At 48.6% G+C, this 13,858-nt stretch overlaps 1 protein-coding gene across 1 annotated transcript; it reads left to right on the forward strand.

The window, feature by feature from the left end:
- Position 1: 1 nt before the first annotated feature.
- LOC105464560 (coiled-coil domain containing 127) lies at positions 2–12,457 on the forward strand. Its single transcript, XM_071099172.1, has 3 exons — positions 2–122; positions 2,943–3,073; positions 11,457–12,457. The coding sequence occupies exons 2-3, from the start codon at positions 2,953–2,955 to the stop codon at positions 12,116–12,118; spliced, it is 783 nt and encodes a 260-aa protein (XP_070955273.1). The 5' UTR covers positions 2–122; positions 2,943–2,952; the 3' UTR covers positions 12,119–12,457.
- The last annotated feature ends 1,401 nt before the right edge of the window (positions 12,458–13,858 follow it).

Genomic DNA, 13,858 nt, shown 5'->3' on the forward strand with positions numbered 1-13,858 from the left:
TCGCGCCTGCGCACTACGTCACGCCCGGGCGGGGGCTGAGTGGGGGCGCCGCGCCTGCGCAAAGCGGACCCGCGGACGGAGGCGTTGAGGGGGACGCGGAGGTCCTGGGCTCCCCGACCGAGGTAGAGCGGGCCCTATTTCGGGGAGGTGTTGAGCGGGCCCTATTTCGGGGAGGTGTTGGGCACTAACATTTTTATTTTTATTTTTATTTATTTATTTTTTTTTTTGAGACGGAGTCTCACGCTGTTGCCCAGGCTGGAGTGCAGTGGCGCGATCTCGGCTCACTGCAAGCTCCGCCTCCCGGGTTCCCGCCATTCTCCTGCCTCAGCCTCCTGAGTAGCTGGGACTACAGGCGCCGCCACCGCGCCCGGCTAATTTTTTGTATTTTTTTAGTAGAGACGGGGTTTCACTGTGGTCTCGATCTCCTGACCTTGTGATCCGCCCGCCTGGGCCTCCCAAAGTGCTGGGATTACAGGCTTGAGCCACCGCGCCCGGCCGGGCACTAACATTTTTAAAACGCCATGCGTGGTTCTGCGGAATCGCCCAGACAGAGGGGGCCTGAACGTCCAGACCGCAGGGAATGGGGTCGGAGGGGCTGCGCTCGTCCGCGGAGGTGGGCGGGAGCGACCCGGGGCCTCTGGCCTCTACTGAGCGGGAGTGACCCTCGGTCTCCGGCCTCCGAGGGGCGGGAGCGATCCTCAGCCATGTCCCTAGCTTCTGGCTTCCGGCTAATTTTTAAATTTTTTGCAGTGGCGGGATCTTGCTGTGTTGCCCGGGCTGGTCTCGAACTCTTGGCCTCAAGCGATCCTCCCTCCTCGGCCTCCCCAAGTGCGGGGATTAGGGGCGGAGCCACCGCGCAGGGCTGTGGTCAGCTTTTAAAGATGCGTAGATCCCTTTGGCTTATACGCCTTTCTGCTAGCTTACCCTGATTTTGCTTAAGGTTCAGAGAGTATTTTAATATTTCTAGTGTGTCTTTTTGTAAGATATCTGAAATCTTTTTGTGGAATGAAGTGGCATGAAAAATAAACCAATAATCATTAGCAATTTTGTTTCCTGTCTTTTCACTTTAAATTATTAAAATCTTTCTTGTATGTGAGATGTTTAACAATGTTGAGTTATTTTAGTAAATTTGCAATGGTTCAGTCCCATTTTATTGATATTTGGGTTGTTTCCCATTTTTACTCTTAATAAATAACACCGTACAGAACATATTTGTGACCGTAACTTCATCTTTAGGATTATTTTCTTGGATGTATGCCCCAGACGTGGCCTTTATTGGCTTGCAGGGAATGGACATAGTACCTCCTAGACTTTTTTTTTAGTTATGCAGTTTTGGTGCTGGGTGAGTTATCTATCTAATTTTGTTTTGTTTTGTCTGAAATGGAGTTTCGCTCTTGTTGCCCAGGCTGGAGTGCAATGGTGCGATCTCAGCTCACTGCAACCTCCGCCTCCAGGGTTCAAGAGATTTTCCCGCGGACAGCCAAGATCACGCCACTGCCCTCCAGCCTGGGCAACAGAGCAAGACTGTCTAAAAAAAAAAAAAGAGAGATTCTCCCGCCTCAGCCTCCCAAGTAGCTGGGACTACAGGCCACCGCCACCAGGCCCAGCTAATTTTTGTATTTTTAGTAGAGTGAAATATGTATTTCACCATATTGGCCAGGCTGATTTCAAACTCCTGACCTCAGGTGATCCACCTGCCTCAGCCTCCCAAAGTACTGCGATTACAGGCGTGAGCCACCGCGCCTGGCCTTAATTTTTTAATTCTATAATTACCACAAACCCGTTAGTATTAAGCTCTGAGACATATTTTTGTCATATCTTTATTGCTTATCATAATTTTCTATCTTTAGATGTTAAATATTTGTTGAAAATCCCATGAAAAGTTTTCAGAAATTGGATTGGATTTCTTGTTTATTATACATCCCTTGACTATTTTATAATCGTGTGTATTTGCGGAGGTCACATGTAAACAAATTTAAAGTGACTCTACTTTGTGAAAACGTGCAACCTCGTGTAGGTACTCAGTAAATTAGTAAATTCTTATTAACGTTAGCCCCCCAGCCTTGCTATAGAGGGTGCATGCTGAGCCTGAGGCAGAGAGCTCTGTCATCTCTACATTCATCACCACCACACCAGGAGGCCTGAGAAGCTTCTAGCACTGTTTGCACCTTCCCCACCACATCACCCCTCCCTGCCTTCCTCACAGTCTTCCTCCTGATGAGAAGACCCTTTCCTTCTTTCTCTGCCTGTCAGAATGCTGCTCACTCTTCAAACCCTAGCTCATAGGAAGTGTCTGGTGTGAGCCCACTTCTTTCAAATTGATTCTGTATCTTTGATACAACTGTATGAGGTTCTCCAGAGAAACAACCAATAGAGGGGAGAGATGTAAGAAATTGGTTTAAAGGTTCAAATGCTAATCTCATCCAAAAACTCCCTTAGAGACACACCCAGAAATAATGCCTAACCATGTATCTGCGCACCTCGTGGTACGTCAAGTTGACATACAAAATTAACCATCGCAGCAGCCATACATTTAAACGTATTTGTACTAGAGAACTTACCTGATTCTACCTGCACTTCAGATGCTTAAGACATGTCTGTTTTCTCCACTTTCCCCAACCAGATTGTGAGTCACTTTCCTCTAAGTTCTTGGTTTTTTTGTTTGTTTGTTTGTTTTTGAGACGGAGTCTCGTTCTGTCGCCAGGCTGGAGTGCAGTGGTGTGACCTTGGCTCACTGCAACCTCCACCTCCCGGGTTCAAGCGATTCTCCTGCCTCAGCCTCCCGAGTAGCTGGGACTACAGGTGTGTGCCACCACGCCCGACCCTGGTCTTGTTTTTTCCTTCTTTGAATCCCATAGGGCCTCAATGCTGTGCACACATAGTTAAAACTGAAGAACATTTCTTGAATAAAACTAGTTAACGTTTTTATTCTTTACTTCAAGGTATATCTCCATGAATAACCTCAATGATCCCCCAAACTGGAATATCCGGCCTAATTCCAGGGCGGATGGTGGTGATGGAAGCAGATGGAATTATGCCCTGTTGGTTCCAATGCTGGGACTGGCTGCTTTTCGTAAGTCATGGTTTTCTTAAAATTCATGTTTTCTAGGCTGAGAGTGTGGAGCCCCGGTGAGGGAGGCAGCATGATGTGGGAGCCTGAAGGCCGTGACTTTGGGACCTGTCAGGGACAGCGGAGTTTTATCCCATGCAGTGAACCGTGGGCCAATCACTTAACCTCTGAGCCTCAGTTTTCCTGTTCACAGGAGATGGATAATCATACTTAACCTCAGCACATTGCAAGGATTAAGTCAGCCAAGGCGTTTAGAAGCATTTTGTGTGGGGTGGGTTTTAATAACTAAGTTCCCTCTCAAGGCTTTGCTGCTCTCAATTCAGGGGGGGCGGTTCCTTGTTTCAGGTGCCTTCATAAGGACTGATGAGGGAAAAAATGGGTGTAAAGCAAATCAGTGGGCTGGGCGTGGTAGCTCACACCTGTAATCCCAGCACTCTGCGAGGCGCAGGTAGGCAGATCGCATGACCGGTATGAGCCACACAGCAAAACCCCATCTCTACAAAAATACAAAAATTAGCCAGTTGAGGCCATGCACACCTGTAGTCCCAGCTCCTCAGGAGGCTGAGGTGGGGATATCAGTGGAGCTGGGAGGTCGAGGCTGCAGTGAGTGGAGATGGCACCACTTGCCCTCCAGCCTGGGTAACAGGGTTTAAAAAAAACAAAAAAAACCAGTTTTGGAAAACCAGTGATGTTTAATGTTTAGGAAATCAATCTTCGGAGACTTCATCCAGGAAATCTCTGCTTGGCCTGACCAGAAATTCTCTCTAGTTTAGATTGACTTGGCATCACGTTGGGGACCTGTCAGTCACATGCAGACTTATATCCCCACCACACAATCAATTCACTGATGCAGAGGAGTGCGTTTTGTGTTTCTTCAGGTTCCATGGTTCTGGGCTGGCATTTAGGAACATGAGAGACTGAGTAATTGAATGGAAGAAAGGCAAAACTGCCCTCTAGCTGTAGTGATACATTTTATGTAGAGGCTTTTTATCTGCTTCCATGTCTCAGGTCAGGAGTTTTGCTGTAGAGGAAGAGGAGGCTGGTAAGAGCAGGTGGTTTTTATGACTCAGTGATCTGCACAGTGCTTGCTTCTTGGTGAAAGACAGGGCAGGTCCACATCCAATGCTAAGGGGCTGCCATGTGAAAAGCTCACTCGCCTGCAGGCTTGGGAAAAAAAACACTTAACACTTGGAGAGGCTACTGTTGCCTGTGGCTAGGGTGAGTGGATTGGAAGGCTTAAAATTACTCCTACTAATGTAATAATTAATTGGCTTTGAGGCTGGGAGAGGCCCTGAAGTGACTCATTTTCCATTTGTTTTTCAGACTCATCTCCAGCTTTTATAGCCTTTCATGGTAACTTTCACTTTTGAAATTCTTACCTCCCCTTCTTGGACTTTTGAAATGATGCTTTCTGTCCCTGAAAAGGGTTGAAGAATATTTTATTTTTTCTTCTTGGTTTTTTGCTGAGGTAGTGTGGTGAGAGATAATTGTTAACTTGGCATTCTTGTAAGGATTCTCCAAAGGTGTGTTATGATGTGTTTGAGGTTCTGTTGCACACAGGAGTGTAGTCTAGAAGAAGAGGCAGACGTATGAATACTTCATAAGTGCCATTGATTGATTTATTGATGAGAAGCCAGTCCTGATCACTTACTACATTTACTAGATTTTTTTTTTTTTTTTTTTTTGAGACGGAGTGTTGCTCTGTTGCCAGGCTGGAGTGCAGTGGCGCAATCTCGGCTCACTGCAACCTCTGACTCCCCGGTTCGAGTGATTCTCCTGCCTCAGCCTCCTAAGTAGCTGGGATTACAGGCACCCACCACCATGCCCGGCTAATTTTTGTATTTTTAGTAGAGACAGGGTTTCACCATGTTGGCCAGGATGGTCTCTATCTCCTGACCTCGTGATTTGCCTGCCTCAGCCTCCCAAAGTGCTGGGATTACAGGTGTGAGCCACTGTGCCCAGGCCATTTACTAGATTTTTACTTAACATAACATAGAAATGTGTGTAACTGTGCTTGCCTGAAAGAGCAGTCCCTGGAGAAATTCTTACCCTGAGTAGCTCCCCTGGGAGACTATTCAGTATTTCAGCGCTCCAGTGGGCTTCTCTCTCTTCACACCTCCTCTGTCATTCTGCTTTCCCCTCTTTTCTCTCGGTCTTCCTGATTCCCCTTTCCCCATCTCTCTCTCCGTGCTTTTCCCATCTCTCCATGCTTTCTCCCCTCTAGCGTTCCTGTACCTCCTGTTTCCTCTCCTGACCTAGAAAACACATGGTCTTAGAGCTGAAAGGGACTGGTTGAGTTCACGGGGCCCAACTCAGTTTCTTTTAATTAAATATTTTATTTTGGGGTGATGTAAGTCACATGCAGTTGTCATCAGTAATACAGAGAGCCCATGTACCCTCTACCCAGCTTTCCCCAATGGAAGCATCTGCAACATGACAGTGCAGTGTCGCAGCCAAGACATCTGCCAGGATGCCGTCAAGATCCCCCAATCCCGGGCCCCTCGTGCTGCCCTGTGTTCCGCCCTCCCTCCACAGCCCCCAGCAACTGCTGATCTGTTCTTCATCTCCAGAACTTCGTCATTTCAAGAATGTTATATAAATGGAATCAAACGGTATATAACCTTTTGGGTTGACTTTTTTCATTCAGCGTAACCCCCTGAGGTCCGTGCAGATTGTTGCTGTATCAGTAGTTCATAGATATTTTCATTGCTGAGTGGTGTTTGATGACATGGACATACCACAGTGTGTTTAACCACTGAAAGACATCTGGGTCCTTTCCGGTTTTCAGCTGTTATGAATAAAGCTCTCATAAACATTCTTGTGTAGGTTTTTGTGTCAATGTAAGTTTTCATTTCTCTGGGATAAAGGGCCAGAAGTGAAATTACTGGGTGTTATGGAAGTTGCACGTTTAGTTTTTTAAGAAAGGGCTGGGCCGGGCGCGGTGGCTCAAGCCTGTAATCCCAGCACTTTGGGAGGCCGAGGCGGGTGGATCACGAGGTCAGGAGATCGAGACTATCCTGGCTAACATGGTGAAACCCCGTCTCTACTAAAAATACAAAAAAAAAAAAAAAACTAGCCGGGCGTGGTGGCGGGCGCCTGTAGTCTCAGCTACTTGGGAGGCTGAGGCGGGAGAATGGCGTGAACCCGGGAGGCGGAGCTTGCAGTGAGCCGAGATCACACCACTGCACTCCAGCCTGGGAGACACAGCGAGACTCCGTCTCAAAAAAAAAAAAAAAAAAAAAAGAAAGGGCTGAAATGTTTCACAAGTGGCTGCACCGTTTTAGGTTCTCACCAGCAATGCAGAGCTGATCGGGTTCTCCACCTCCTGGTTGGCATTTGGTGCTCACACTGCTGTCCTGTCTGCCCATCCTGATGGGTGTGTGGTGCTGTCTCGTCATGGCTCTGCTGTGCAGTGTTGAGCATCTTTTCTCATCGTGGCTCAAGTGTGCAACGTCGAGCACCTCCTCACGTGCTCATTGCCATCAGTATATCCTGATGGAATGAGTATTCTTGTCTTTCAGCCAATTTCTAATAGACTGTTTGTTTTTAACGTTGAGTTTTGAGAGTTGTTAATATGTCTTAGGTTCTAGTCCTTAGTTGCATATGTGGCTTGCAAGTATCCTTTTCCAGTCTGTAGCCTGTCTGTTCATTCTCTTCAGAGGGGCGTTTGCAGTGTCAAAGTGGTACTTTTGATGAGGGGCAGCTTCTCATCGTTTCCTTTTATGAACTCTACTCTTTGTGGAAAGTCTAGGAATTCTGCCCTAGGTCCTGAAGGTTTTTTCTCCCTAGAGTTTTAGTTTTACATTTTACATTTAAGCACTTACTCATTTGAGTTAATTTTGTTATAAGGGATAAGACTTTAGTTGTATTTCTTCTTTCCAGCCTGTTTGCCTTTGATTTCTTGTCTTGCCTTCCGGCGGTAGCTGGAACTTCTGGGACTCTGTCGGACGGTCCCTGACCAGAGAGAACACACTCAGCCTCTCCCAGCTAAGTACAGTGTCAGCCGCAGGTTGTCTGTGGATGCTGTTTATGAAGTCAAGGAAACTCCCCTGTATTCCTGTTTTTCATGAATAGGTGTTGAATTTGGTCCTTTTTTTTGGTTTAAATTGATGTGATCGGCCGGGCGCGGTGGCTCAAGCCTGTAATCCCAGTACTTTGGGAGGCCGAGACGGGCGGATCACGAGGTCAGGAGATCGAGACCATCCTGGCTAACACAGTGAAACCCTGTCTCTACTAAAAAAATACAAAAAATTAGCCGGGCGAGGTGGCGGCGCCTGTAGTCCCAGCTACTCGGGAGGCTGAGGCAGGAGAATGGCGTAAACCCGGGAGGCGAAGCTTGCAGTGAGCTGAGATCCGGCCACTGCACTCCAGCCTAGGTGACAGAGTGAGACTCCGTCTCAAATAAATAAATAAATAAATAAATAAATAAATAAATTGATGTGATCATGTGATTTTTCTTCATCAGCTTAGTAACGTGTTAGTTGTTTGTTTTGTTTTGTTTTGTTTTGAGACAGAGGCTCGCTCTGTGACCCAGGCTGGAGTGCAGTGGCGCAATCTCGGCTCACTGCCAGCTCCACCTCCCGGGTTCACGCCATTCTCCTGCCTCAGCCTACCCAGCAGCTGGGACTACAGGCGCCCGCCACCACGCCTCGCTAATTTTTTTGTATTTTTAATAGAGACAGGGTTTCACCGTGTTAACCAGGATAGTCTCGATCTGCTGACCTTGTGATCCGCCCGCCTTGGCCTCCCAAAGTGCACAGCGCCCGGCCAGTAATGTGTTAGATTACATTGATTTTTGAATATTGAACCAGCCTTTTGTCTCTGGAGCGATCCCCCCGTGGCCATGCTGTAGAATTCCTTTTACATATTGTGGAATTATGTTTGTGGCTAGGCTGCAAAGGATTGCTCCTGTGTTCATGGGGGAGTCCTGAGCCTCTGCCCGGGGCGCGCTGCTCTTGCTTCTCCATGTCTAGTGCATCATTCCAGTTTTCCTCCCAGTTGTTCTGTTTTTCAGTTTTAGAATTTTCATTTGGTTCTTCTTTATGTCTTCTGTTTGTTTTCGTTGACTCTCTGTCATGGCGGCTGCTCTGAAGTCCTCGTCAGATAATACTGCCGTCTCTCATCCGGCTATTGGCATCTGTTGGTCATCTTTGTTCATTTAGCATGACCCATCCTAACCCTTGGTACTATGAGTGATTTTCTGCTGGAACCTGGGCATTTTGGGTGTTACGTGATGAAACACTGGTTTTTATTTAAACCTTCAGTTTTAGCTGGCGTTCTTGAACAACACCCTGGCCGGGGAAGGGCCACGCAGCCTCCTTACCGCCAGGTTGGGATAGAAGTCCAGGCTCCCACTCAGCCTCTGGCCCCCGTGGGCCCCCGAGGAAAGGGTGGGAGTTCCAGCCCCCTGGCCTCTACTGGTGCCCCTGGCTGGGAAGGCCTCAGCTCCCCACGTGGCTCCCCCCGAGCCCACCCTGTGTTTGCCGCTGGGTGGGAGCGGGGGCCGCAGTTTTTTCTGTATTACTTGGCTGATGTAGAGTGATTACTGTTGGAATGTTTTCTCCCTTACCAGGCCCCTATCATGGTCCTTTGGGCCAAGATAGCAGGCTCTGTTGGAGTTTCTTTTTTTGTCTGCACCCGTTGAGATTTCTAATTACCTGTGTCTTCAGCTCCAAGTCTGGGATCTATGAAGCAAAATGAAAATCTAGAGGACTTGCCCCCATGTTGTTCCTGGGGTCCCAGGGACCCAGCCAGTCTCCCTTCTCTCTGCCTTTCAGAGCCATCTTGTTTTATCGATGAAGTCCAGGATTTTTAGTTCAATTAGAAGAATAGGGAGGACGTCTACTGTGTCTTCTTAGTTTTCTTAGAAGAATAGGGAGGACGTCTACTCCGTCTTCCCAGAAGCAGGAGTCCCACCTGAAACTGAGGCTTTGAAAAGTCGCATGTGCCCAGAGTCATGAGGCGTCTGTCGGGTCAGACTCGGAATTCAGGTTTTCCTGACGCCCAGCCTGTCGTGCCACATTTTCCTCTGCAAAGCTGCCTGCAGCCTCCACTGCCTGGCTCCCCATCCAGCCCCAAACTTCCCAATAACCACAGCCTGTGTGGTGGGGTCTGATGATTAACTGTATGCATCATTGTCTGTGTTAGTTTTCCAGTGGTTTTACTTGTCAATGATGTGACTTGACTGAGATCGCCCCCAGATTGTATCAGGGAGCAGCTGCCTGTCTCCTCTTGATTTGACCCCACCCCTCCCAGCCCCACCTCTCCCAGCCCCACCTCCAGCCCTCCACACCTCCTGGATGCTCTTAAGTCACGTTAATTCCTTTGACTCCTCATGGCTGTAGAGCACATCCCGTGCTCCTTCTCCGGGTCTCCTGGGGGCCCCTCTCATTTGGCACCTGTGACTCTCCAAAGGCAGCGCCAGCTTCTCCTTGACGTAAGCCCCGTCCCCAGGCACATCTGGCTCCTGGAACCTCTCGCTCTCCAAGGCTCTCGTCTGCCCTGCTCGTTTGACTTCAGGTAACTTCCTTGCAGCTCCTGCTCAGCCTTCCAGACTTTGTTCATTCACCTTTTTATGAAGCCTTCCTTGACTTCACCAAAACCAGACGAGCCTTCCCTTCTCTCTCCTCACATACCTTTGCAAACCCCTCGGTGCTTATCAAGTGACATTGTAGCAGCTTCTTTCCTGGTCAGGCCTCTGCCTGTGAGCTCTTGTCAAAGGGAGGAGATAAAGATGACATGAGTTTGAGTTGTCATCTGAAGTAGGACTAGCAGCTATTTTTGGTTGAGGAAGGATGAGTTTGGTTTTGTGCTTACCCGGTGAGGTGTCAACAGCAAATCCAAGGGAGACTGGCTTTCAGGCTAACGGAAATCTTGCTGTCATGGAATTGCTCCCACAAAGGCCATTAATGACCCAGGAGAAAAAGGTGACCATTAATGACCTGGGAGAAAAGAATTGAATGCCAAGGACGCCGCCTGGGTTGGGGGAAGCAGCGAAAGGAGGAAGAGAACCATGAAAGTGGATGCAAACTCCAGTGGTTCTAGAAGGGGCTACGGAAGAGGGATTCCAGAGAGTGGTTAGTGGGGGATGGGTTGCAGGATAGAAGCGCACGAGGGAACCCACACTGCTGCTTGGGGCCTTGGGCTTTGAAAATTTGCCATACAATCCTGTTTTCCAGAGGACTCAATTCCGTGCTGCTTTTAGAATGTCCAAGCAGAACGCATCGCTATTTGGAAAAACAGACTTAGCAGTAGTTGCTCTAACGTGTATGAAATTATTGAGCAATAGCATCAGTTCGGAATGTGGATGGAACTGTTATCGCACGGTCATTTTTTTATTGTTGAAACACACCCAACTCTTACTTGTGGGATGGTCAAAGAGTCGGTGACTCCATCTGGAGCCAGGTGCACGCTGGCCGGCAGGCTCTGTGGGTCATCAGGTGTTAGAGGCACTGGATTTCTCTGCAGCGCAGGCCGCCCTGCTGCTCCTTGGTGTGAGGGGCAGAGCCAGGCAATGCCCACTCCAGCCTCCCAGCAGTCCCCGTCCCGTTTTCGTGAGATTCCGGCCGTCTCCAGTTTGAGGAAAGAAGCCCACTGTGTCTTTTTTTTTTTTTTTTTTTGAGACGGAGTCTCACGCTGTTGCCCAGGCTGGAGTGCAGTGGCGCGATCTCGGCTCACTGCAAGCTCCGCCTCCCGGGTTCCCGCCATTCTCCTTCCTCAGCCTCCTGAGTAGCTGGGACTACAGGCGCCCGCCACCGCGCCCTGCTAATTTTTTGTATTTTTAGTAGAGACGGGGTTTCACTGTGGTCTCGATCTCCTGACCTTGTGATCCGCCCACCTCGGCCTCCCAAAGTGCTGGGATTACAGGCGTGAGCCACCGCGCCCGGCCGCCCACTGTGTCTTGAGGCTAAACTTTTTAACCCACTTTATTTTCATGTGTCCTTATCAGAATGTAAGCAGTGTCTCAAACTCAGGCTGTTTACTTGTTGCCACCAGGCAAAGCTAAATACAACTTTTATAAGAACCCGGCCAACGGTAGTTGAAGCCGACCCCAGATATTTTAAACTTTGCCAGTTGTACTAGAGCCAGAGCAGGCAAACGGTGGTGGGTTTGAGAGGAGAAAAAAGCAGTGGGAGATCTTCTTAGCAACGAACAATTAGAAGACGGAAAGGGTTAGGGTTAGGATCGTTTGGTCACCCAGCCCTTGCCTGATTTTAAGATAAGAACCTGGCCTGTGACACGTTTTTGTACAGAAGTGATCTTGGTACGGCTGAGGTCTTAAGCTTTTATTGAAATGCTATCCTTAGCTGCCTTATGATTTAAGTGAAAATTATAGAACTTCAGCCCTAACTTTTTCATTTTGTGCATTTGTCTCCATTCATGTCAGGTTGGATTTGGTCTAGGGAATCCCAGAAAGAAATAGAAAAAGAGAGAGAAGCCTGCCGTCAGAGAACTACTGCTTTTCAACAGGATCTGGAAGCCAAGTACCATGCCATGATCTCAGAAAATCGGCGTGCTGTTGCTCAGTTGTCCTTGGAACTCGAAAAGGAACAGAACAGAACAGCTAGTTATCGAGAAGCCCTTATCTCTCAGGGGCGCAAGTTGGTAGAAGAGAAGAAGCTTCTGGAACAGGAACGGGCCCAGGTGATGCAAGAAAAAAGGCAGGTGCAGCCTTTGAGAAATGCGTATTTGAGCTGCCTGCAAAAGGAAGAAAACTGGCAAAGGAGAGCCAGGCTTTTGCTGAAAGAGTTTGAAGCTGTTCTCACGGAAAGACAGAACATCTACTGCAGTCTGTTTCTTCCTCGCAGCAAGCGGCTGGAGCTAGAGAAGAGCTTACTGGTGCGAGCGTCCGTCGACCCCGTTGCTGCGGACCTAGAGATGGCAGCCGGTCTCACCGACATATTTCAGCACGATACATACTGTGGTGAAGTCTGGAACACCAACAAACGCCAGAATGGCAGACTCATGTGGCTCTATCTCAGATACTGGGAACTGGTTGTGGAACTAAAGAAGTTTAAGAGAGTAGAGGAAGCCATACTAGAAAAGTAAGACAAGGATGAAATAAAACTGCTTTTAGTGACGCGAGGCCAGGCAGTCATGAGCCTTCTGGGCCTCTGGCGTCGTCTGTCCCTTGCTGCCTGTGCCATGGCCACACCGCCACCCTTCAGCAGCGACCTCCACTCCCGCCACCCTCGGAGCAGAAGTGCCCGAAGCCTCAGAGACAGAGGGTTTCCTCCTGACGCTCTGCAGCTGCTGGGGATGTGGTTTCTCTGAAGCATTTGTAAGCTGCCCGTATTGTATCAAGCAGAACAGTGTAACCTCGTATTTTAGCTCCAGGGTAAAAATGGTTTTTTAAAAAGTCAAATACAATACTGGTCCTTACCACAAGTACTTTTCTGTGTTTCATCACTCCCTAAATACTTTCTCCTCAAATTATTTTTCTCTCACCAGATTACGTTAAGAATTTGTCAGATAATGTGTAGAACTGCATAACAGATGATAATAGAAAGTAGTAATATTATATTATCAAGGTTTTTTATTTTAAAGATCTCTCTCCCATAAAGGGGAAGGAAACACCAAGAGTTTCTTGTATCCAGTTGGTACCTAATGTGTGTTTGGAATTTGGCTTGTGTCTGTATTCAGCAAGCAGATATTTATTAGCAATGATATATACTCAAAAATACTTGCCATTTATGAGTAATAATGCCACTTTTTATTTGTGTAATTCTTCACTCTTTACAAAATATTTTTATATATATTATCTCATTGTTTACTGCAACCGACGTGGTAGACAGGTATTACCGCCCCGTGTCACACATAGCTGCTGGGAACTGAGCCTGTAACCTCTTCGCTCATGGGATCCCCAGTCTAATCCTGTGAAGTAGGTATTACTATTATTCTTTGCGGGGGTGCCCCAAGGCCAGCCCCCGGTTGCATAACCTGCTGGGAGATCTCACAGGACTCAGCACAGGGCTGTACTCGGCACAAAGCAGAATCAGCAAAGGGAGAGGGTGTGTGGGTGGTGCTCAGAGGAGCCACATGCAGGGCGCCCCAGGGGCCACTCCCTGGAGTCACACAGGACACACCTGACTGTAAGAACAAGCTCGCTGGAGACTCAGCACCCGGCTTTTGCTAAGGGCTGGTCACATGGTTCCCCCTGCCTGGCCTGTGTGGAAATTTCCGACTTGTCCAGAAGGAGGGTGGGCTTGGTGCGGTCTGTGCCAGGTGCACAAGCACTGCGGGCACAGAGCCACTTGTAGGAGTTAATGGTGCTGGGAACTCGCCCAGAATCCGAGTTCTCAGATGTCAGTCAAGGGCCAGCCTTGCACACAGGCCCTGGTAGGACACAGCCTTGGGCCTGCCGTGTGAATTCGTCCCCACGCACCTCACTTTGCGGAGCTGTGGAAGAGCTGAGCTGCCTGAGGCCACGCAGGTAGTGGTGTTGGAGCCAGTCTGAGCCCAGGCACCTGTTCTCCAGAACCGAGAGTGACCTGTGCGCAGTTACTGGATAGTTTGTGGCCAGGCGGAAGCGGGAGCAGCGTTGTCCGTCTGCTTTCAAGGGCTGTGTTCTCCCCGCCTGCCTGTCTGTACAGGAATAGGACAAACTGTTAAAAATCCTAAGCTTATAGAACCCACGTGGCAGTGTGAGGGCCACTATTCCTGGAGCACATGTTACTACACCCTGAGCTGTACACGCTTTGCACTCGTGCATTGTTTGAAATCCTTGGAACCCCGTGAGCACGGCAGAGGCGGGCTCAGAGCGACATGCGCTGCCTGCAACAGACACGG

This window comes from Macaca nemestrina, chromosome 6 (assembly GCF_043159975.1).
Source record: "Macaca nemestrina isolate mMacNem1 chromosome 6, mMacNem.hap1, whole genome shotgun sequence".
NCBI lineage: Eukaryota > Metazoa > Chordata > Mammalia > Primates > Cercopithecidae > Macaca > Macaca nemestrina.